Below are 22186 nucleotides of genomic sequence, written 5' to 3' on the forward strand. Positions count from 1 at the left end.
AATAATTTTATGTTTAATGCATCCTTTTCTTAGCAAGAAACCTGTAACAAATACATGCATATTGATATTCTGCATACAACACCCAAGCCTGCTGTGACCCACTGAGACTATATCACTCACTGACTGAAAAATCCTATTATTTAGAATTCTCTCAAGAGAAAATAACTTAAGGCTGATTTTTTTTTTCAAATTTTGAGCTTTATATTTTTATTATGTTTTATTTGTTCTTTTTAATATATATGAAATTAGGTATATTTTTACATATTATACATACATGGAGTATAACATCCTAATTAGGATCCCATTCTTGCAGTTGTACATGATGTGGAGTTTCACAGTCGTGTATTCAAATATGAACATGGGAAAATTATGTCTGATTCATCCTACTGTCTTTTCTATTCCTACCCTCCCTCCCTTCCCTTCATTCCCCTTTGCCTAATCCAATGAACTTCTATTCCTCCCCCACAGCTTATTGTGTGTTAGTATCCACATATCAGAGAGAATATTTGGTCTTTGGTTTTTTGGGACTGGTTTATTTCACTTAGCATGATATTCTCCAGTTCCATCCATTTACCAGCAAATGTAATAATTTTATTCTTCTTTATGGCTAAGTAAGATTCTATTGTGTATATGCACCACATTTTCTTTATCCATTCATCTATTGAAGGGCACCTAGTTGATTCCATAGCTTAGCTATTGTGAATTGAGCTGCTATAAACATTGATGTGGCTGCGTCACTACAGTATGCTGGTTTTGCGTCCTTTGGGTGTATACCAAGGAGTAGGATAACTGGGTCAAACAGTGGTTCCATTCCAAGTTTCTAACAAATCTCCATAGTACTTTCCATAGTGATTGCACCAATTTTCAGAGCCACCAGCAATATATGAGTGTACCTTTTTCCCACATCCTCCCCAACATTTTTGGGGGGTGGGTACCTAGGATTGAACTCAGTGGCACTTGACCACTGAGCCATATTCCTATCCCTATTTTTGTATTTGATTTAGTGATAGTGTCTCACTGAGTTGCTTAGCACCTTGCCATTGCTGAGGCTGACTTTGAACTCACAATTCTCCTGTCTCAGCCTCCCGAGCCACTGGGATTACAGGCGTGTACCACTGGAATTACAGGTGTGCGCCACTGCATGTGGCTCCTCGCCAACATTTATTGTTACTTGAATTCTTGATAATTGCCATTCTGACTAGAGTGAGAGGGAATCTCAGCATAGTTTTAATTAATTGCTAGAGATGTTGAATATTTTTTCATATATCTTTTGATCATTCATATTTCTTCTTCTGTGAAGTTAGGCTGAATTTCTAAAGGGTTGTATGGACTGTTGTGGGTTGAATTGGACCACCCTATCCAAAATTCATACACTGAAGTCCTAACCCTAAGTACCACAGAATGTGACAGGGTTATCTGGAGACAAAGGCTTTACAGAGGCAATCAAATTAAAATAAGGTCGTTCGGATGGATCTTAATCCAATATTACTGGTGCCTGAGAAGAGATTTGGAGACATACACATAAACCAATAATTTATATACCAATATCTATATACCAATAGAAGTATGCCATATGGGCATGAAGACTTCTACTTACAAGCCAAAAAGAGACCTGGAAGAGATTCCATATCACAGTCCTCAGAAGGAACCAACTCTCAACACCTTTTTGAACTGCTAGCCTATAGAACTGTGAGACAATAAATTTCTATTGTTTGTCACCAAATTAGTATAATTTCCATGTCTGCCCTAGCTAACTAATACATAGACCATAATTATAAAATCCATTATACATACTTAAATATTTTTATGATTATATCATATGTAGATAAGAATCGACATAGCAAAGGTAAAGTAGCGGGGCTGTTAGAGGGAATTTAAAACCCAGACTTTTCAGTGTGGATTTCCTCATAGACTCATTGCCACAACCACACTTACTGTCTGCTTTAAATAATAAAGATATATTGAGAGGTTCTGCTGCTTCACATCCCCTCTCTTAGCTTCTTAACATGTGTGAGTGCTATGCACGATCACGTGCACACACACACACATAAAAATTTCTTCAAGTGAAGAACAGCGTAGCTCTTTTGCTACTGATCTTAAGTCACATTTCTGTTCTTATTATTCCTTTATTCAGTAAGATCTGATAATAAATTCATTTAGCTAAAATCTGAGAAGTGTAAAACAGTCTGCTAGATACTGAGATCAGAAAGAATGAAACACTGATCTTGTCCTTAAAGAGTTTTGAGTCTACATGGAAGAAATGACTAAAACACAGGTGAAATATGATGTGCTCTGTAAAAAGATACCAACTACTTTAAAAGAAAAATTCAAGTACTCCTCAACTTCAGAGGAGAGAGACCTCCACCCTGGGATGCTTCACCCAAGTCCAACAGCAAAGAGCTTACAAGATGGACATGAGAGGAGCGAAAACCAGGTGACATACTAGAAGAAAATATTCACAGCTTATATTACAAATAAAGGGCTAATACTTCTAAAATTGAGAGACATGGGACCAAAAACATGATAGGAAAGAGGAGAAAAGAACTGAATAAACAGTTTACACACAAACAAGAGATGTATAGAGATAGCCTTTTCCTAGTTTGAGCTGTACAAAATCAGCTCGTCATTCTCTGAGACCTGAAATTTGAAAGTTTCTTTGAATCCTGAAGGCTGCAAATGGCCATGCAAAATAAATATATTGAGTCGCACTGTAAACGCTATGGATACCATTTGGATCAGGAGAAAAAGAGAAAGAAGAGTAGTTGAAAATCTCATGAACATTCAAAGAGGTCCAAAACTTTTTGATCTGAGGGCTAAGCTCTTCCATAGTGTCATGCTGAGAAAATGCAAATGAAAAAGCTGTCAGGGCTGGTGGTGCAGCTCAGTGGTACAGCACATGCTTAGCTTATGCAAGGCCCTGGAGTCAATCCCAGCATGGGGGGAACGTATATCAAGAAGCATGAAAAAAGAAATAACCAAATGAAAGGACAGTGAAAAGACTTCATGGGGAGAAGTACCTGCCTATCTGCTGGGCAGAGAGTCCAGTCCCAAGTGAAAGCACTTTCCAGCATAATTAAACAAAAATGAGAAGAAAAGGTTGTAAAATGAAAAAAAAAAAACCCTCCTCCATGGGAGAAAGTTCATTTTCAGGGAGAAAAATAAGTATTAAAGTTATTCAAACAGAGACCCAAATGGTGTGACTCTACTTTGTGTACAACCAGAGAAATGAAAAAATGTGCTCTATATATGTACTATGAATTAAAAAGCATTCTACTGTCATGTATAACAAATTAGAATAAATAAATAAATTTAAATTTTTTTTAAATAGACACAATATCTTTATTATTCATTCATTCATTCATTCATTCATTCATGTGGTGCTGAGGATTGGACCCAGTACCTCACAAGTGCAAGGCAAGCGCTCTGCCGCTGAGCTATAACCCCAGCCCCTAAAAAAATTGTTTTAAATCCCTCATATCCAATAAGTACAACTTCAGGTGTTATTAGCAAAGGTATTGTCATCGAGGTGAATGTGAGTGACCTGAGGAGGTAAGATTATCTGGGGGAAATATGCCCATGTTACCAAAATCCTAAAAAGGTGCATATCATTAAAATCAACAAGAATGTGGAGGGAACATCAAAGTAGAATACAAATCAAATTAATTCAATGGCATTAGAAATAAATTACAAAACTGTAGTGACAGGGATAGGGAAGAAACTAACTTTAAATAACTTTGGAAAATAATACTTCAGGTACTATCAGAGGAAAGAAAGAAAGCACTATACCTAGATACTGTACTCTATCTAGTTCATCATCTGTCACTTACAGGGATATTGATTAGCAATTCTGAAACAAGTTTATCTATGTGCCAGGATGAAATGAATGAATGAATAAATAAATAAAGGTAATGAAAGCCAAGTTTCTCACTCTCATAGAAACAGGAACAAAAAGTAAAGAGGAGTAAACTAGAATGAACTCTTCAATGCTATATTGAAATCAGAGTTGTTGGCATGAACTTGTAATGAGAGCATAGATAAAAATTATAGAAATACGCATAGCCCAGTTATGGGAGAATATACACACATAGTTCCTAGCTCTCTGCTGTGAGTTCAGAAGCAGTGCCGTTCCAGTAGTAATAAGCATATCCTGCCTAGATCTTAGTTTCTAAATGTTAGACCGTAGAGCTGGGGTTGTAACTCAGTGGTAGAATACCTACTTGCCTGGCATGCATGAGACTTAGGTTCCAGCCCCAGCACCTCAAAAAATAAATAAATAAATAAATAGGAAGTAAATACTATCCTTTAGGAAACCAATGCTTCCTTGTTTCCTGGAGAAACATTAATTATAAGACTGAGGCAAGAATAATACAAGATGAACCTCAACTATCTTGTAGTACCAAAAAAGCAAGTACTTGAAAAAAGATGGGAATACATTGAAAGGACATAGGAACCAAGTTGTAATAGCTCCCTGTAGCCAAAGCCAGCACTATTTGAGCAACAAAATAAATAAGGATAGTAATGAAATAAGGACAGAATGAAATAAACATCCATGAATCCATAGTGATCTAAATAAATAATGATATAAGTAAATAAAAGTTGGGAGAAAGGTCAGCTCTTCCTCACAAAATAAGTTCAATTAATAAATATAGAGGAAATGAAAGAAAAAGAATATCACCATCAGGTAAACACCATAGTAATGGGTGCTAAAATTAGTAGGTAAAAATTGGAGGATAAACAGAATATTTACATCTTCCCCAAGACCCTTATTAACTACTAGGGGGAAAACATAGTAACATCAGAGTGGAGGAATGTGGCCTAGTTTCTCAGTCTAGTGATGGAGACCATGTTGCTAGTCAGGAGACTCACTGATCTCCTACAAGGCCTGTTATGAGACACCAGGAAGGACACACGTTACTTCTGGGAAATTCTTGCCCAAAACGCATGATTTCAACCTCATTATGAGAAAACAGCACACAGATCTGAATTGGGAGATGTTCTGTAAAATAACTGTCCAGTATTTTTCAAAAATGTCAAGGTCATGAAAGACAAAACTGAGGAACTGTCACCTACTGAAGGAGACTAAAGAGACAAGACACCTGTGAGATGCTGGATGGGATCCGGGAATAGAAAAGCCATAGTAAAAAGGCTGGTGAAATTCAAATTAAGCATGTAGCTCATCATACTATTAGTTTTCTGGTTTTGATCACTGTACTATGGTTACATAAAATGAGAACAGTCAGGGAAGCTGGATGATGTGTATAGTAAAACTCCTTTCTACCTTTTTGTGTGTGTGGGAGGGTACCAGGGGTTGAACTTACAAGCACTAGGCCACTGAGCTACATCCCCAGCCTTATTTTGTATTTTTTTAAATTTAGAGTCAGGGTCTCACTGAGTTGCTTAGTGCCTTGCTTTTGCTGAGGCAGGCTTTGAACTCGCAATCCTCCTGCCACAGTCTCCCATGACACCGGGATCACAGACATGTACCACCGTGCTCAGCTCTCTTCAGCTTTTTTTATATCATCAAATGAAAAACTGTTTATTTACATATGGCGTACAATGTGAAGTTTTGTCATTGTATATATATTAATTATATATCAAATATACATACACACAATGTGAAATTATTAAATCAATTAACATTTGCATCTCACATCCTTATTATCAGATTTTGTGATGAGAACATTTAAAATCCATTCTTATAGAACTTTTTAAGAATACAACACTTTATTATTATTTAGTCACCATGATGCACAATAGATCTCCAGAACTTATTCCTCCTAACTGAAACTCTGCACTCTTTAACCAACACCTCTCCATTCTTCTTCCAGTACTATTTCTGCAACTTTTCTGTAAATCTCAAATACTTTCCAAATCAACTATTGTTAAAAAAGAGAAATGGGAGCTGGGCACAGTGGCCCATGCCTGTAATCCCAGTGTCTTGGGAGGCTAAAGCAGGAGGATCGAGGGTTCAAAGCCAGCCACAGCAACTTAATGAGGCCCTAAACAACTCAGTGAGACCCTATCTCTAATAAAATATAAAATAGAGCTAGGGATAGTGGTCGAGTGCCCCTGAATTCAATCCCCAGGACCCTGCCCCTCACCAAAATGAGAAATGGGTACCATTTTGAATAGATAAATCTAAGGGCCTCAGAGGAAAGAATAGTAAAGAAGAATTACATGATAAAAGCAGAGAGGTGGTAAGGCACCAGAGGCCCACAGCATTGGGATAGCCCTGAGCCCTGCCAGCCAGAACCTGAGGGATGGTTTAGAAGACCAGGCAAAGTCCTCAGTGCCCACCTGGGCTAAGGTGCACAGTTCCATGAGGCGTTGGTATTTAAGAGACTGTGGCATCTAAAACCTTAAATGTTAAAAAAAGAAAAAGTACAACTTCTGTATTAATGGTGAGGATCAATTCATTGATCATCTTAGAACAAGGAATTCTAATGAAGACGTGACATTGCTTAAGAAATCCCAACACAGTTGGCTGCTTACATAATTAAAACAGTTGGACAAGCTGTGAAAAGTCCAGAGACTCTACATATGGTGTTCTATCACAAAGAGAAACATTAAAATATGTCATCCTTTCTAAATTCCATTACAGGGCTGGGTGCAGTGACACACGCCTGTAATCCAATGACTCAGGAGGCTGAGGCAGGAGGATTGCAAGTTCAAAGCCAGCCCCAGCAATTTAGCTCTAAGCAACTTAGCAAGATCCTATCTCAAAATAAAAACTAAAAAGGGTTGGGGATGTGACTTAGTGGTTAAGCGCCCCTGGGTTCAATGCCTGATACCTAGGGAAAAAAGAAAGAAAGAAAGAAAAAGAAATTCCATTATAAAAAAAAAAAAAAACCTCACAAACAAACAAACAAAACAAATCTAGATCCCTAGAAGAGTGGGGTATGAAATGGCAAAAAAAGAAAATGAACTGGCTTATACAGGCTTCCTGCCCAAAAGACAATGCTATGGGAATCAGCGATTCCAAAATCAGTGATTTGGGGTCTTCACAAACAGAAAGCCTTTCTTTAAAAAATACTGGGGATTTTAAATTTTTTTTAAAGTTTTCTCAGAACCATGATACAATGGCAAGAGTTCTGTATAGAAAGAATTTGAGACCAAATGCAGCTTTAACTTTAACCCTGGAGGAAGAGAGGTGTGAGTGAACTTATGACCTATTTGGTGAGAAGAGGTCATCCTGAGAGTTGTGGTAGACCACCTGCCTGCTCTCACTGTTCACAGGAAGAAAAACAGCACATTTCCTCAGATGGTACGTGGGCTTGTTGTCTTTAGTAAGTTATTACTTAAAAGCAAATGTGAAGAATGTGTAAGAATTGGTCTAGACTGCCTGCAAGCAGTCATGAAAAGGGATTCTCAGAACTATCATTCCAGAGATTATAAATGATGGAAATATTCAGGTTTCAAACAATAATTAAATGGGTTATGAGAATAGTAAAATTATCTTCTAGGTTCCAGAAATATAGCTGAAGATGTGCTTGCTTATTTATTTGACTTGCATTCACAAGTTTTTTTTTTTTATTCTACTAAAGAGTGTTTGTTTATTCAAAAGTAGTAGGACTAGAGATTTCCAGAAAGATGTCTCATCTGAAAACTGAACTGTGGAAGAAATAAAAACATTTTTTTTAAACCACTGAAACTCTAATATGTTTACTTCACATTTAAATGGGAAAACATTCCAAAGGAACAGATTTAACTTCAATGAGATGAAAATGCACTGTAAAGACCGTTTATTTTTGCCGCAGTTAAAATCTGTATGGTCACTTATTTAATGTGGCCTAAAAACTAGTGGGTTTTTATGTATTCCTGAGTATTGCATAAGAATATAATTTACACTATATTAAAAAAATAATACAGGGGCTGGGGATGTGACTTAGTGGTAGAATGCTTGCTTAGCATGCGCTAAGGTTCTGGGTTCAATCCCCAGCACTGCAAAATAAATAAATAAATAAACGAACACAGGATTTATTACCAGGAATCAAGTCTGATTTTCATTAGATTTTTGTTTTTAAGATTGTGTTTTATAAAACACTAAATGTGTACAGCTACTTTTCTATACTGAACAAAAAATAACAGTGAAGTTTATACTCTCATAGCAAATAATATTTGCAGTCTGTGATCATTTCAGTTTCTTTCACTTTAGAAAGAGAGGGTGGGAGCCATCATGTTGGATGAATAGCATAAAAGAGAGGAATAATGAAAAACAAGGTTGGAACTTGAAGGAGCCAAAGCCGGATTAGGAAATAATCTGGATCCCACTCTAAGTAATGAGAAACCACTGACAGTTCTGAGCCAGGCGATGGAGGGGCATAGCTGGGCCTCAGGAAGACTAGTCTGGCAGCCATATCTGAGATGACTGCAGCAGGAAGAGGCTGCTTAAGATTTGTGAATCTGGGGCCTGGGGTTGTGGCTCAGTGGTAGAGCACTAGCCTAGCATGCGTGAGGCACTGGGTTCAATTCCCCCACACCAAATAAAAACAAATAAAATAAAGATAAATTAAAAAAAAAAGATTTGTGAATCTGAGGGAGTTAATGAAGGGGTGAACTAGGGAAGTGGCAGAGACCAAATATGAGGTGATTAAAATGAATTAGTTAGTCTTGGTAGCTGACAGAATGTGAGAGAGCGGGGAGGAGTCCAAAATGATTCTCAGCTTTTAGGCTCAGGAACTGAACAAGGGTATAAACAGAAGCTGGGTGCTATGGCTCACACCTATAATCCCAGTGGCTTGGGAAACTGAGGCAGGAGGATTGCAAGTTCAAAAGCAGGCACAGCAACTTAACGAGGCCCTAAGCAACTCAGCAAAATATTAAATAAACAAAATATTAAAAAGGGCTGGGGACATGGCTCAGAGATTAAGAGCCCCTGGGTTCAATCCCTGGAACAACAACAACAACAACAAAAAGATAAGTGGAAGTTGGGGAAAACAGAAATGAAATAAACTACTAAGTGGATTTTAATATATCAATGGAAAAATCCTATATCCAATTGGAGGTGGGAAATTAGGGATTCAGGCTTCGTGAGAAGCCTGGACTCTCTCTAAGGAGAAAGGAAAGTACTCATTACTTCTTCATTCTGGTATCAGTGTCCTTTATGAACGCACACCAAAAAGAGAACATGGATCTTCATACACATACACAAACACTCACCAACACACAGAGGTCTCAGTGCTGGAGCTTGAACCCAGAGGATCTTGTGTACTAAGCAAGTCCACTGAGCTGTGCCCCCAGCCAGAACACAATTCTGTGATGAAATGGAGTACCAAGTAGCTAGGAGTACAGAAGCCACAGCTGCACCAGATGTGAGTGAATAACACCTAAAAGCTCACTTAGCCAACAGCTTACAAAATACAGTCTTCAGAGAAAAACAGCTAAAGCTATCATTTCAATATTACTTTACCATGGGATACGATGACGACTTCTCAACAGATGAATCATTGTTCTTATGAGTGATCAAAACACATTTAATCACAGGCAAATCTTGATTGGTAATAGTCTCAAATATCATTATGGAGAAAATAGCTGTAAAACAAAATTAAAATAAGGATGTTGATACATGCACACCTTAAAAAGAAAATATTTTATCTTAGCACAAAGTGATAAAATATAACCAGGGGAAACTGACCAACATAAAAGCATGTAGGAAGTATAATTTTGTGAAAGCAAGTCTACCTTAAATCAGAATAGAAGTATGGAAAGCAGGGAGGTTCAACAGAATCAACTGCACTGATGGCAATGTTTCATACCCGTGCTGTCTGATATAGCAGTGATTAGCCACATGTGGCTCTTAAGCTTTTGAAATGAGGTTATCGTGACTGAGAAACTGATTATTTGTATACAAGCTGTTCTTTTTTTCTTTTCTTTTCTTTCTTTTTTTTTTGGGGGGGTACTGGAGATTGAACCCAGAGATGCTTTACCACTGAGCTGCACCCCAAAGTCCTTTTTATTTTTTTATTTTGAGACAGAGCCTCACTAAACTGCTGAGGTCAGCCTTGAATTTGTGATTGCCCTCCACAGCCTCCCTAACTAACTGGGATTACAGGTGTATACCACTGCACCGGGCCTACTCTTTTTTCTTTATGGATGCTCATAGAGTCTTTTCTTTATAACCATTGCACTAAAATTTTCAAAATATTGTGCCTTGTTGAAAGTCTATTTTCATCGGCTGCCCTGGGTACTCAGCAGGCCTTTTCAATCTATAAACTCATAACCCTCTGTTAAGAGTTTTTTCTAATTAGTTCTCTAGTTCCTTCTCTCCCCTTCACTTTCTGTTCTCCTTTTACTGTATCTGGATGTTTTTCCCAAACAGCCATCAATTCTTGGCAGTCTGCTCACATACAAGAATGAAGCACTAAGTGCCTATTGCAAGCTCTATGCACATGATGTGGCCTGTTGCCTGATCGTCTCTGGAGGTTGGGTCCTTTCTCATGAGCTGATCAGATTTTCCAGAGAAGATGTCTTTCTCTTGCCTGCTGCCCATGTGCTGGGAACTGATGCTGGCAGTTTACACTCTGGGGTCCAGCAGTAGAGAGCAAGCTGCTTTAATGCTATCAATTTTTGTTGTTGTTTGTTTTTGGTGCTGGGATTGAACCCAGAGCCTCAGCATGTTAAACAAGTGCTCTACCACCAAGCTACATCCCCAGTCCAAAGCTCCCAAATTTTACTTTCTTCTTCTTTATTCCTATATTCTTTATATGTTTATATCTTTGTTTTGGATGTTTTTAGAACTTCATTGCAGTATAATTGACAAAAACTACAAATATTTTAGCATACTTTGTGACATTTTGATGTATACATACATTGTAAAGTGAATACCACAATCCAGCTAACTTATCCAGCAGCTCACAAACTTATCATCTTTTTTGAGATCTACCATCTTAGCAAATATATGTTGTATCTTTAAAAACATATTTTGAATGGCTTATTTGGTAGAGGCAGTAGGTAAATATGGGTTCAACCATCTTTTTTCCTTGTAATCTGAGACAATCTCAGAGAATTGAAGAACTTTTCCTGTGGCACTCTTTAGTGTTCTTTTTCTCTCTCTCCTCTTTATTTTTAAAATTTTAGTTGTAGATGGACATTATACCTTTATTTATTTGTTTACTTTTATGTGGTGCTGAGGATTGAACCCAGTGCCTCACATGTGTTAGGCAAGTATCTACCACTGAGCCACAACTCTAGCCCTCTCTCTCTCCTGGTAAAATCTTTTTTGTTAATATAATTAACATGATAAATTATACACATTAAATATACAGTTGGATAAGCATGTGTATATAAAACCATCACCACATTCAAGATGATTTTCACCCTCCCCGCAGAGTTCACACATGACCCTTTGTAACCCTACCCTCCCCCAAGCCCAAGCAACCTCTAATTTGTTTTCAGTCATTATATATTAATTTGAATTTCTAGAAGTTCATACAAATGAAATCACACAGTAACTTTTTTTTCTTTACAGGGAGAGGGATTTTGCTTCCTTCACTCTGTGAAGGAATTTGTCCAAAATTGATGGCTGAGTAGAAATCCATTATGTAGATATTGTACGATATTTTAATCTACTCACCTATCAACAGACATTTGGGCTATTTCCATTTTTGCTCTTACAATGAAAGTTGCAGTGAACATTGGTGTAAAAGTGTTGGTATGAACATATTCTTTCAATCCTCTTAGGTAAATATCAAGGAGTTGAATGTCTAGGTCATATGATAGGTATATGCGGAACTTTTAAAGAAAGTGCCAAATTGTTTTCAAAGAGATTATATCCTTCTATATTCCCACTAGTAGCATATGGAAATTCCAGTTGTGTCACATCCTCACCAATATTTTGTGTATGAGACTTTAATATAAGCCATTCTAATAGCTGTGCTGCCTCACTGCGGTTTCAATTTGCATTATCCTACTGGCTAATAATTTTAAGCATTTTTTCAGATGCTTCTGTGACATACCTTAACTTCTTTGGTGGTGTGTCTATTCCCATTTTTGCCCAAATCAAATCTTTTTTAATGTGGTTATTTTGTTTTTATCTAGGTTTTTTAAGTTGACAAAAATTATATATATTCATGGAGGACAATGATGTTTTGACATAGTGATGTACTGTGGATTGATTTAAATCAAACAGGTTAACACATCCATCACTTTACATACTTATTTTTCTATGGGTAAAGAACATTTAAAATCCACTTTCTTAGAAATTTTCAAAATACAATGTCTGTTTTTTGTTTTTGTTTTTGTTTAAGAGATTGGCTCATGTGAAGCAGACGTGGTGAAGAACTCTTATAATCTCAACAACTTGGGAAAACTGAGACAGGATAATTTAGAAAAAGACCTGGGGATTAACTCAGTGGTAGAGTGCTCCTGGATTCAATCTCCAGTACCAAGGAGGTAGAGGAGTGTGTGTGTTTGGCTCTTGCTATGTTGCCCAGGCTGGCATCAAACTCCTGAACCCAAGTGATTCTCTCCTGCCTCAATGTCCTTATAGCTGGGACTACAGGAGTACACCACCATGTCCAGCTAATGTGTTTGTTTGTTTGTTTTGTTTTGTTTTATTTGGGGTACCAGGGATTAAACTCAAGGGCACTCAACCACCAAGCCACATCCCTAGCCCTATTTTGTATTTTATTTAGAGATAGGGTCTCACTGATTTGCTTAGAGCCTTGCTTTTGCTGAGACTGGCTCTGAACTCGCGATCCTCCTGCCTCAGTCTAAAGAGGCACTGAGATTACAGGCATAGGTCACCATGTGTTTTTTAATAGGCTCTAATGTGTTTTTTAATATGAACATTTTGACATGTATTTATTTTTATTTATTTTTTCACCTATCTATGAAACTAAAAAATTAGGAATACCCACAATGGCTCAGAAAAGAGAAAATACATCATCAAATCAAATGCTGACATTTTATTTTATACATTATTTTAACTATAGTCACCATGCTATACAATAGATCTCCAGAGTGTATTCCTCCAGTCTAACTGAACTTTGTACTCTTTATGATTGAGTTTTGATAGCCCCACACACACACTCACCCTGAGGTGCTGGGGATGGAACCGAGAATCTTGCACATGCTAAGTAAGTATTCAACCACTGAACTACACCTTCAGCCCAGGAATTTTTTCCTTAAAATATTCTGAACATAAGCCTTTACTAGATATGCAATTGGAGAATATTTTCTGCTAGTCTGTGACTTGTTCTTTTTTTAATTTTTTAAAAAAATTTTTATGTGGTGCTGGGGATTGAACACAGTGCCTTCCACATGCGAGACAAGCACTCTACCACTGAGCTACAACCTCAGCCCCCTGTGGCTTGTTTTTTGAAGAACAGAAATTATTAATTTTAAAGATTTATCAATTTTTCTTTATAAAACATGCTTTTGGTTTTGTAGCTAAAAAAATCTGCCAATCTGAAATCAGAAGTGTTTTCTTCTACAAATTATATAGTTTTAGGTTTTAAATTGTTTTTTACATTTACATTTTAGTTTTACATTTAAGTCTATGATCCATTTTGAGTTAACTTTTTATCCAGTGTGACATATTGATCAATTTGTTTTACATATGAATATGTTTAGATATGAATATCCAATTGTTCCAGCACCATTTATGTGTGTTGAAATACTATGGCTGTTCCACTGAATTATATTTGTATCTTTGTAAAAAATACTGACTGTATATTTCTGGTCTGTTTCTGGAATCATTATACTGTTCTAATAATCTATTTATCTGGATGCTAATTCCACATTGTTTTCATTAATGTTCATTTATTAAAAAAAAAACTTGAAATTAAATACTATAAATTCTTTATCTGTGTTCTTTTCAAAGTAGTGTTGGATATTCTAGGTCTTTTATATTTCCATGTGAATTTTAGAATCAGCATGTCAATTTCTACAAAAAGATCAACAGGGATTTTGACAGGGTTTTCACCGAATGTCTAAAATTATTTGGGCAAACTGATATTTTAACAACATCAAATCTTGCAATACATAAATAGGGCACAGTACATCTCTCCTTTTATGTAGGTCTTCCTAAATTTCTCTTAGCAATGTTGGGTAGTTTTCAGTATGTGGATCTCACCCACTTTCATCTCTGTTTCATATTTTTGGATGTTATTTTGGTATTTTCCACCTAAATTTCTGCTTGTTGGTTGCTAGCATATAAAAAAGACAATTGATTTTTCCACACTGATCTTACATCCTGCAAACTTACAGAACTCACTAGTTAGTTGCAGTCACTTTTTTGTAGGTTCCATAGAACTTTCTGCATAGATGATCATGTCATCTGTAAATACAGACAGTTTTACTTCTTCCTTTCCAATGTGGATGCTTCCCATTTATTTTCCTTGCCTTTTTACACTGGCTAGAATCTTCAGTACAATGTTGAATGAAAATAGTGTGGGCATGTTTGTTGTTGACCTTAGGGAAAAATATTTATTCATTTTAGCATTAAGGATGATTATTAGCTATTTTCATAAACACCCTTAATTAGTTTGAAGAGGATTGCTTCTATTCCTAGTTTATTAAGAGGTTTTATCAGGAATAAATGTTAAATTTTGTCAAGTATTTCTTCTGTATCTGCTGAGATGATGATATAGATTTGGTTCTGCTCTGTTGTTTCTTAGTGGTTTTTTCTTTCTTTCTTTCTTTTTTAGTCTGTGAATATGATAAAACACATTGATTGATTTTCAAATGTTAACCAACCTTGCATTCCTCGGATAAATAGTGGTTGAACCTGATGTACCATCTTTTTTATATTGTTGAACTCAATTTATTAAATATTACTAAGAATTTCTGTATTGAGTTCATGACAGTTATTGATCTGTGGTCTTTCTTTAATATCTTTAACTTTAGTATTAAAGTAATGCTGGCACCATGGAATGAGTTAAGGAATATTAACCTCTATCAATTTTCTGTAAGAATGTCAAAGGAGTTTTATTTTCCCTTATGTTTAGTGGATTCTCCAAGGACAGCAATTGCTCCAGTAATTTTCACTGCAGGAAAATTTTAAACTACAAATTCAATTCATTAATTATAACAATATTTAAGTAATCCATTTTTCTTGAACGAGCTTTGGTGGTGTGTCTTGCAAGGAATTTTTCCCCATCAAATCGAAGTTGTCAAAGAAAGGGCATAAAGTTTTTGTTTTGTTTTGGTTTTTCATTGCTAGGGATTAAACCCAGGGCTGCCTGTATGCTAGGTAAGGGCTCTACCACTGAGCCTCTCATATTATAGTCTAGTCCCTCATATTACTTTTTCTATCTATAGATTCTATAGTGTGTTGCTTCTCTCATTCTGGATATATGCAATTTGTGTCTTTGCTCTTTTTTTCCTGGTTGCTTTAGTTAGAGGTTTATCAATTTAATTGACCTTTTATTGTTCTTGTTTGCATTGATTTTCTCTATTTTTTCCTTTTCATTGATTTTCACTCTGATTATGATTATTTTATTACTTTTGCTTTTATGGGATAATTTGTTATTTTCCTTTTGTGTCTCATGGTTGAATTTGATGTCATTTATTTGAGATCCTCATTCCTTGCTAATATAATACATAGCAATATAGCATTATAGTTTAGTGCTTTAACTAATAATAATTTAATAATTAACTATTTAATAATAATATAATATATAAATTTCTGTTTAAGTACTGCTTTAGCGGCCTCCCACAAATTCTGATATACAGTATTTTCATTTTGATTCACTGCAAAATACATTTTAATTTATTTTTTGATCTCTTTTATGATCCATAGATTTTTCAAATTTTTTTAGTTGTAAGTAGACACAATACCTTTATTTATTTATTTTTACGTTATGCTGAGGATCAAACCCAGTGCCTCACATGTGCTAGGCAAGCACTCTACCGCTGAGCCACAATCCCAGCCTATGACCCATAGATTTTTTTAGAAGTATGTTATTTGGTTTCCCAATATTTGGGGACCATTTTATTATAATTCCAGATTATCTATTTTAAATTTCTAATTTAATAACATTGTTTCCAGAAGATATACTTTGTATGTCTTGAATCTTTAAGAATTTGTTGAAACTTGTTTTATAGTTTTGAATGTGTTCTATCTTGGTATGCATATTATGTACCCTTAAAAAAACCATACATTCAGTATTGGGGTTGTGGCTCAGTGGCAGAGTGCTTGCCCAGCATGTGTGAAACGCTGGGTTCAATTCTCAGCACCTCATATAAATAAATAAAACAAAGGTCCATCAACAACTAAAAAAATAAAAATTAAAAAAATTTTGAAAACTATGCATTCAACTGTTGTTGAATAAAATGTTCTATAAATGTGATTATATCAAGTTGGTTGATAGTGTTATTCAAGCCTTCTATACTGGTCTCTTTTTCCTTGTTCTATTAATTAATTATTGAAGGAGGAATGCAGAATTCTTTGAATATAATTGGAATTTGTCCTTTTCTCCTTCACAGTTCAATTAGATTTTGTTCAAGCTTTGTTATCAGATGCATTAATGTTTAGAATTCTCATGTTACTTTGATGGATCAGGTCTTTCAGCATTGTGAAATGATTGTCTTTGCTCTGAAAAATACTTTTTTGGAGGGGTGGGTACTAGGGATTGAACTCAGGTGCCCTCGACCACTGAGCCACATCCCCAGCCCTATTTTTTTTTTAATTTGGAGACAGGGTCTCATTGAGTTTCTTAGAACCTTGCTGTTGCTGAGGCTGGCTTTGATCCTGTCTCAGCCTCCCAAAGCAGTGTGATCACAGGCACATGCCACCACACCCGGCCAAAATATACTTTGATACAATTATAGCCCCACGCACTCTTTCAATAAGTGTTAAAAGAATTTTTTCCTGTCCTTTTACTTTTAATCTATTTTGGATTGATTTCATTCATGTAGCTTATAGTTTGGTTTTGCTCTTTTTTTTTTAACCAAATCTGAACAATTTCTGCCTTTTAGCTGTGATATTTAGGTTATTCAAACGTAATCAGATTACTGACATGATTAAATTTAAATCTGTTATTCTTTGTTTTCTATTTGTTCCATCTGTTCAGAATTCCTTTTTCATCTTTTCCTGTCTCTTTTGGGAATAAATGAATTTTTCATAATTCTACTTTATTTCCCTTCTTGAGTTAATACCTATGATTTTTTTTGTTGCTATTATTTTATTTTTAATTTATTTTTTAGGTGTAGATGGGCACAACACAATGCCTTTATTTTTATGTTATTATTTTAATAGTTGTTTTAAGGTCTGCAGCATCCATGCCTACCTTAAAGGTCTACTTTTAAATGATATTACACCTTTTCATGCATAACATCAATACATATTTCCATTTAACCCCTTACAGTTTTATGGCATTGTTGTTATGTATTGAACCTCCACATGTTACAAACATCCACAAGACACTATTATTATTTTTGTTTTAAACAGTCAATAATCCTTTAAAGGAGTTTATAAAGTCTATATTTACTCATACAGTTACTATTTCCATTGCTTTTCATTCCTTTGTGTAGATCTAGGTTTTCATCTTGTATTATTTTCCTACTATCTGAAGGTCTGCAATTAACATTTCCTATTATGCAGGTCTAATAATAATTATGTCTTTCAATATTTGTACATCTGAAAAAGTACTTGTTTCTTCTTCATTTTTAAAAATATTATTTAAGTTGTAGATGGACATAATATCTTTATTTTATTTATTTATTTTTATGTGGTGCTGAGGATCGAACCCAGGGCCTCACACATGTGAGATGAGTGCTCTACTACTGAGCTACAACCCCAGCCCTCGTCTTCATTTTTGAAAGATATTTTCCTAGATAAAGAATTCTACACTCACATTATTTTTCCCTTAGTTCTTTAAAGATGTTGCTTCATTGTCTTTTGGCTCACATTGTTTATGACAAGAAGCTGCTGAATGGATGATCGTTTTTCTCTGGATGGTTTTAAGAATTTCTCTTTATCACTTGAAACAATTTGATTATAATGGGCCTTTAGAAGTTTTTTCATAAGTCATGTACCTGGGTTTCATTGGACTTCTTGGAGCTGTGGGTTTATCATTTTTATTAGACTTGGATATTTTTCCTCCAAACATTTCTTCTGTCCTCTTTTTCTTTACTCTCCTTCACAATTCTAATTACATTTGACCACCTGAAGTTCTCCTGCAGGTCCATGATTCTTTGTTCATTCTGAATAGTTTCTTATGCTATGCTTTTGATTCCCTAATTTTTCCTTATTCAATACTTAATCTGCTACTAATCATGTCCAGTGTAATTGTAGTTTTCATCTCTAAAAATTCATTTGGGGTAATTTTTTTTATATTTAGTATGTCTCCACTTAACAGATATAGTCTTTGTCTTTCATCAATCTTCAGAAATAAATGAAAGATAGCTATAAGAACTAATTTAACACTCTTTTTTACTAATTACACATTCTGTATCATTCCTGGGTCTGTTTTGAATGATTGGTTTTACTCCCTTATTATGGGTTGAAATTTTCTCCTTCTTTGTCTAGTAATTTTAAATTGGATGCTAGACATTGTGAATTTTCCCTAGTGTTCAATGTTTTGGCATTATGCTAATTTTTTTTAACTTTTCTGGTATGCAATTACATTTTTTGTGAATATTTTGTTCCCTTCGGGTCCAATTTTGAAGCTTGGTAATGTCTGAACAGAGTACATTTAGTCTAAGGCTAATTTTTCTTCACTGGTGGACTTGATAAAGTAATAACCTCTGTTCTTCAAGATGTTGTTAAGAAATGAAGACAAGCCATAGACCAAAGAAGATATTTCAGAAAACATGTCTGATACAGGATTTGTATCCATAGCACACAAATAATTCTTAAAACCCAATGGTAAGGAGATAAACAACCCAATAAGGATGGGCAATGCCAGAGCAGGGGTTCTAGCTCAGTGGTAGAGCGCTTGCCTAGCATGCTTGAGGCACTGGGTTCAATCCCCAGCACCACATAAAAAAAATAAAATAAAGGTATTGTGTCCGTCTACAACTATTATAAATGTGTGTGTGTGTGTGTGTGTGTGTGTGTGTGTGTGTGTTTAAAATGGGCAGTGCCAGGCATGGTGGTGCATGCCTGTAATTCCAGGGACTAAGGAAGCTGAGGCAGGAGGATTGTAAATTCAAGGCCAGCCTATGCAACTCAGTGAAGCTCTCAATTACTTATCAAGATGCTGTCTCAAAATTAAAAATAAAATGGGCTGGGGATGTAGTTCAGTGGTGAAGCACCTCTGTGTTCAACCCCTGGTACCAAAAAAAAGCGGGGGGATATTTTAGAAGTTACTTCACCAAATAAAATACAGAATAACAGGCAAGTTGCTTAACATCATTAGTCACTAGGAAATAAATATCAAAACCACAATGACATATTGTTACACCTTACTAGAATAGGTAAAAACAAAACCAGAAAACTAAATACTACATGCCCACAATGATGTTGAGCAACTGCAACTCTCATACATTCTTGGGGCAAATAAAAATGGCACAAACACTTTTAAAGTCAGTTTGGCAGCTTCTGATAAAGTTAAACATTTGCTTAGCATACAATACAGCATAAAAACCACTCTTAGTTATTGCCCCAAGAGAAATCAAAACCTAAGCTCACACAAAAACTTGTATTCAGGGCTGGGGACATAGTTCAGTTGGTAGAGTGCTTATCTCACATGCACAAGGCCCTGGGTTCAATCCCTGCACCACAAAACAAACAAACAAACAAAAACAAAACAAAACCCTGTATTCAAATGCTTATAGCTGTTCTACTCATAATTGACAGAAACTGGGAACAAATAAATAACCAGTCAGCTGCTTAATAGATAAATGAACCACTGAACATCCATACATTAGAATATGACCCAGCAATAGAAAGGAAAAACTACCAATATGTCACAATATGGATAAATCTCAAAAATTATGCTACGTGAAAGAAACAGACTCAAAAGGCTACATATTGTACAATTCCACTCATATAGCTGGGCAAGGTGCCTATAATCCCACCTATTTGGGGGATTGAGGTGGGAGGATCACTAGAGCCCAGGAATTCAAGACCAGCCTAGGCAATATAGTGAGATCCCATGTTAAAAAAAATCCAATTATATTACTTTTTTCTTTTTGGTGCTGGGGATTGTGAGGATTAAACCCAGAAACGCTTAATCACTGAGCCATATCCCTAGCCCTATTTTATTTTATTATTTTATTTTGATCTCATTAAGTTGCTTAGGCCCCTGCTAAATTGCTGAGGCTGGCTTTGACCTTCCAATCTTCTTGCCTCAGCCACTGGGATGCCATTTGGAAAAAGCAGAAATGATAGCAACAGAAGAGAGACTACCGGTTGGCAGGGTTTGAAGATGGGAAGTTAGGGTTAACTACAAAGTAGCATAAGAGAACTTTTGGGGAGAATGGAAATGTTCTATATCTTGATAATGGTGACCATTACAGGACCAAATAGTTTAAGTAAACTTATGGAACTGTACACTTAAAAAGGCAAAATTTAACTGGGCCTGGAGGCATATTCTTGTAATCCCAGCTATTCAATAGACTTGAGGGGAGGAGGATCACAAGTTCAAGGCCAGCCTGGGAAACTTAGCAAGACTCTATCTTAAAATAAAAAATAAAAAGTGTTGGATGTAGCTCAATAGTAGAGCACCCATGATTTCAATACCCAGTACCACAAATAAAAATAAAAAATAATAAAATTTAAAAAGGCAAAATTTACTATATGAAAACCATACTTCAACAAACCTTATTTTTAAAAGGGCCAAAGGAGAAAATTTGCCATCATCAATATTAAGGTTCTTTCCAAGAATCCATTTCAAAACCCTAGTGGAAATTCCCAGATTCTAGTTTCAAATCCATTTGGAGCAATAAGGGTGACTGGAATTGTAAAAAAGTTCCTAAACTGGTGTAGTTAAAGGGAAAGGACTGGCAAGGGTGTGGGGGTGGTTGGCATTAAAATAAAATTTCAGGTTAAAGTAAAATCTACTTTCCACTGAAAGAGTTACATACTTAAATGTTACAAAACAGGAGAATGTGAAAACACTTCATTTTCAAGTCAAGTCTTCTTTTTTTTTTCACTTTCTTTTTTTTATTGTTGGTCGTTCAAAACATTACATAGTTCTTAATATATCATATTTCACAGTTTGATTCAAGTGGGTTATGAACTCCCATTTTTACCTAGCAATCAAGTCTTCTTGTGAGGCAAAGAGAATCGTGTAAGAGTTGGAGATATTAGTTCTGAGTTCCAAGTACCTCCTCTAAAAGTTTAGCTTTGATAATTTCAAATTTGAGCAAGTTATTTAACCTCTTTGCATCCCATTTTCCTCTTCTGGAAAATGAGAGACAAAGGTCCCATCCACCCTAGTCATCCACTATGTTCTTCCTCTGTAAGTTCTCACCATCTTCTTGTACCTCTGTGTGAAAAGCTACATATCTGGGTAGCCTCCCAAGAACCTTAAACTCAAATTGAATTCACCTTTTCCTCCTTAAGCCCATTCCCACCTCTACCCTTCTCCCTGAGTTATTATCAACACATCCACTGTCATGGGAACCAGACACTCACAAGACTTTTTTGTTCTCCTTCATGCTCCCACCCCCACACGTACACACACACACACACACACACACACACCTCCTTTCCCTCCCTCCTTCTCCTTCCCTTCCTCTCTCCCTCTCTCTTTTTTCCAACAGGGTCTCACTATGTTGCCCAACCTATCCTCAAACTCCCAGGCTCCACAGATCCTCCTGCTTCAGCCTCCCAAGTAGCTGGGACTACAGGTGCACACCACCAAGCCCAGCTCCAGAAGCCATATTGACTCCTCCCCAACTTCACTTCCCTCACCCAAGCAACTGCCAAGGCCAATACTTCGACTTCTTAATTATTCTCAAATCTATCCTCAGCTCCCCATCTCTATTACCTTTGATCTAACTAAAGCCTTTGTGGTCCTCCCTGGCCTGGATTACTGCCAACCTCTTGCTGGTCAATCTTCCTGCCCGACATAGGCTGGCTGACCCAGTAACCATCCTTCACAGACAACAGAATTGCCTTTCTAAAACACAACTGCTTTATTTAAAACCCTCCACAACTGACAGCAATGGTTCTTACCCTTTTTGAGTCACAGATACCTTTGAAAATCTGATGAAAACAATTAATCCTCTCTCCAAAAGTAACTAAAAATAACACCCATGTGCATATGCATACATGGGCGAGTAAGCGCATGCA

General features: G+C 36.1%; 1 protein-coding gene across 1 annotated transcript in view; it reads right to left on the reverse strand.

The window, feature by feature from the left end:
• The window catches only part of FLT3 (fms related receptor tyrosine kinase 3), an 82077-nt gene that overhangs the window by 54182 nt on the left and 5709 nt on the right, over positions 1-22186 (reverse strand). Inside the window, exon 2 of the mRNA XM_081299308.1 lies at positions 9410-9531. Within this exon, the coding sequence (XP_081155434.1) occupies positions 9410-9531 (122 nt within the window). The remainder of the gene's footprint in view (positions 1-9409; positions 9532-22186) is intronic.

The sequence above is a fragment of the Spermophilus citellus genome, assembly GCF_964194105.1.
Source record: "Spermophilus citellus genome assembly, chromosome: 1".
In the NCBI taxonomy this organism is placed as follows: domain Eukaryota; kingdom Metazoa; phylum Chordata; class Mammalia; order Rodentia; family Sciuridae; genus Spermophilus; species Spermophilus citellus.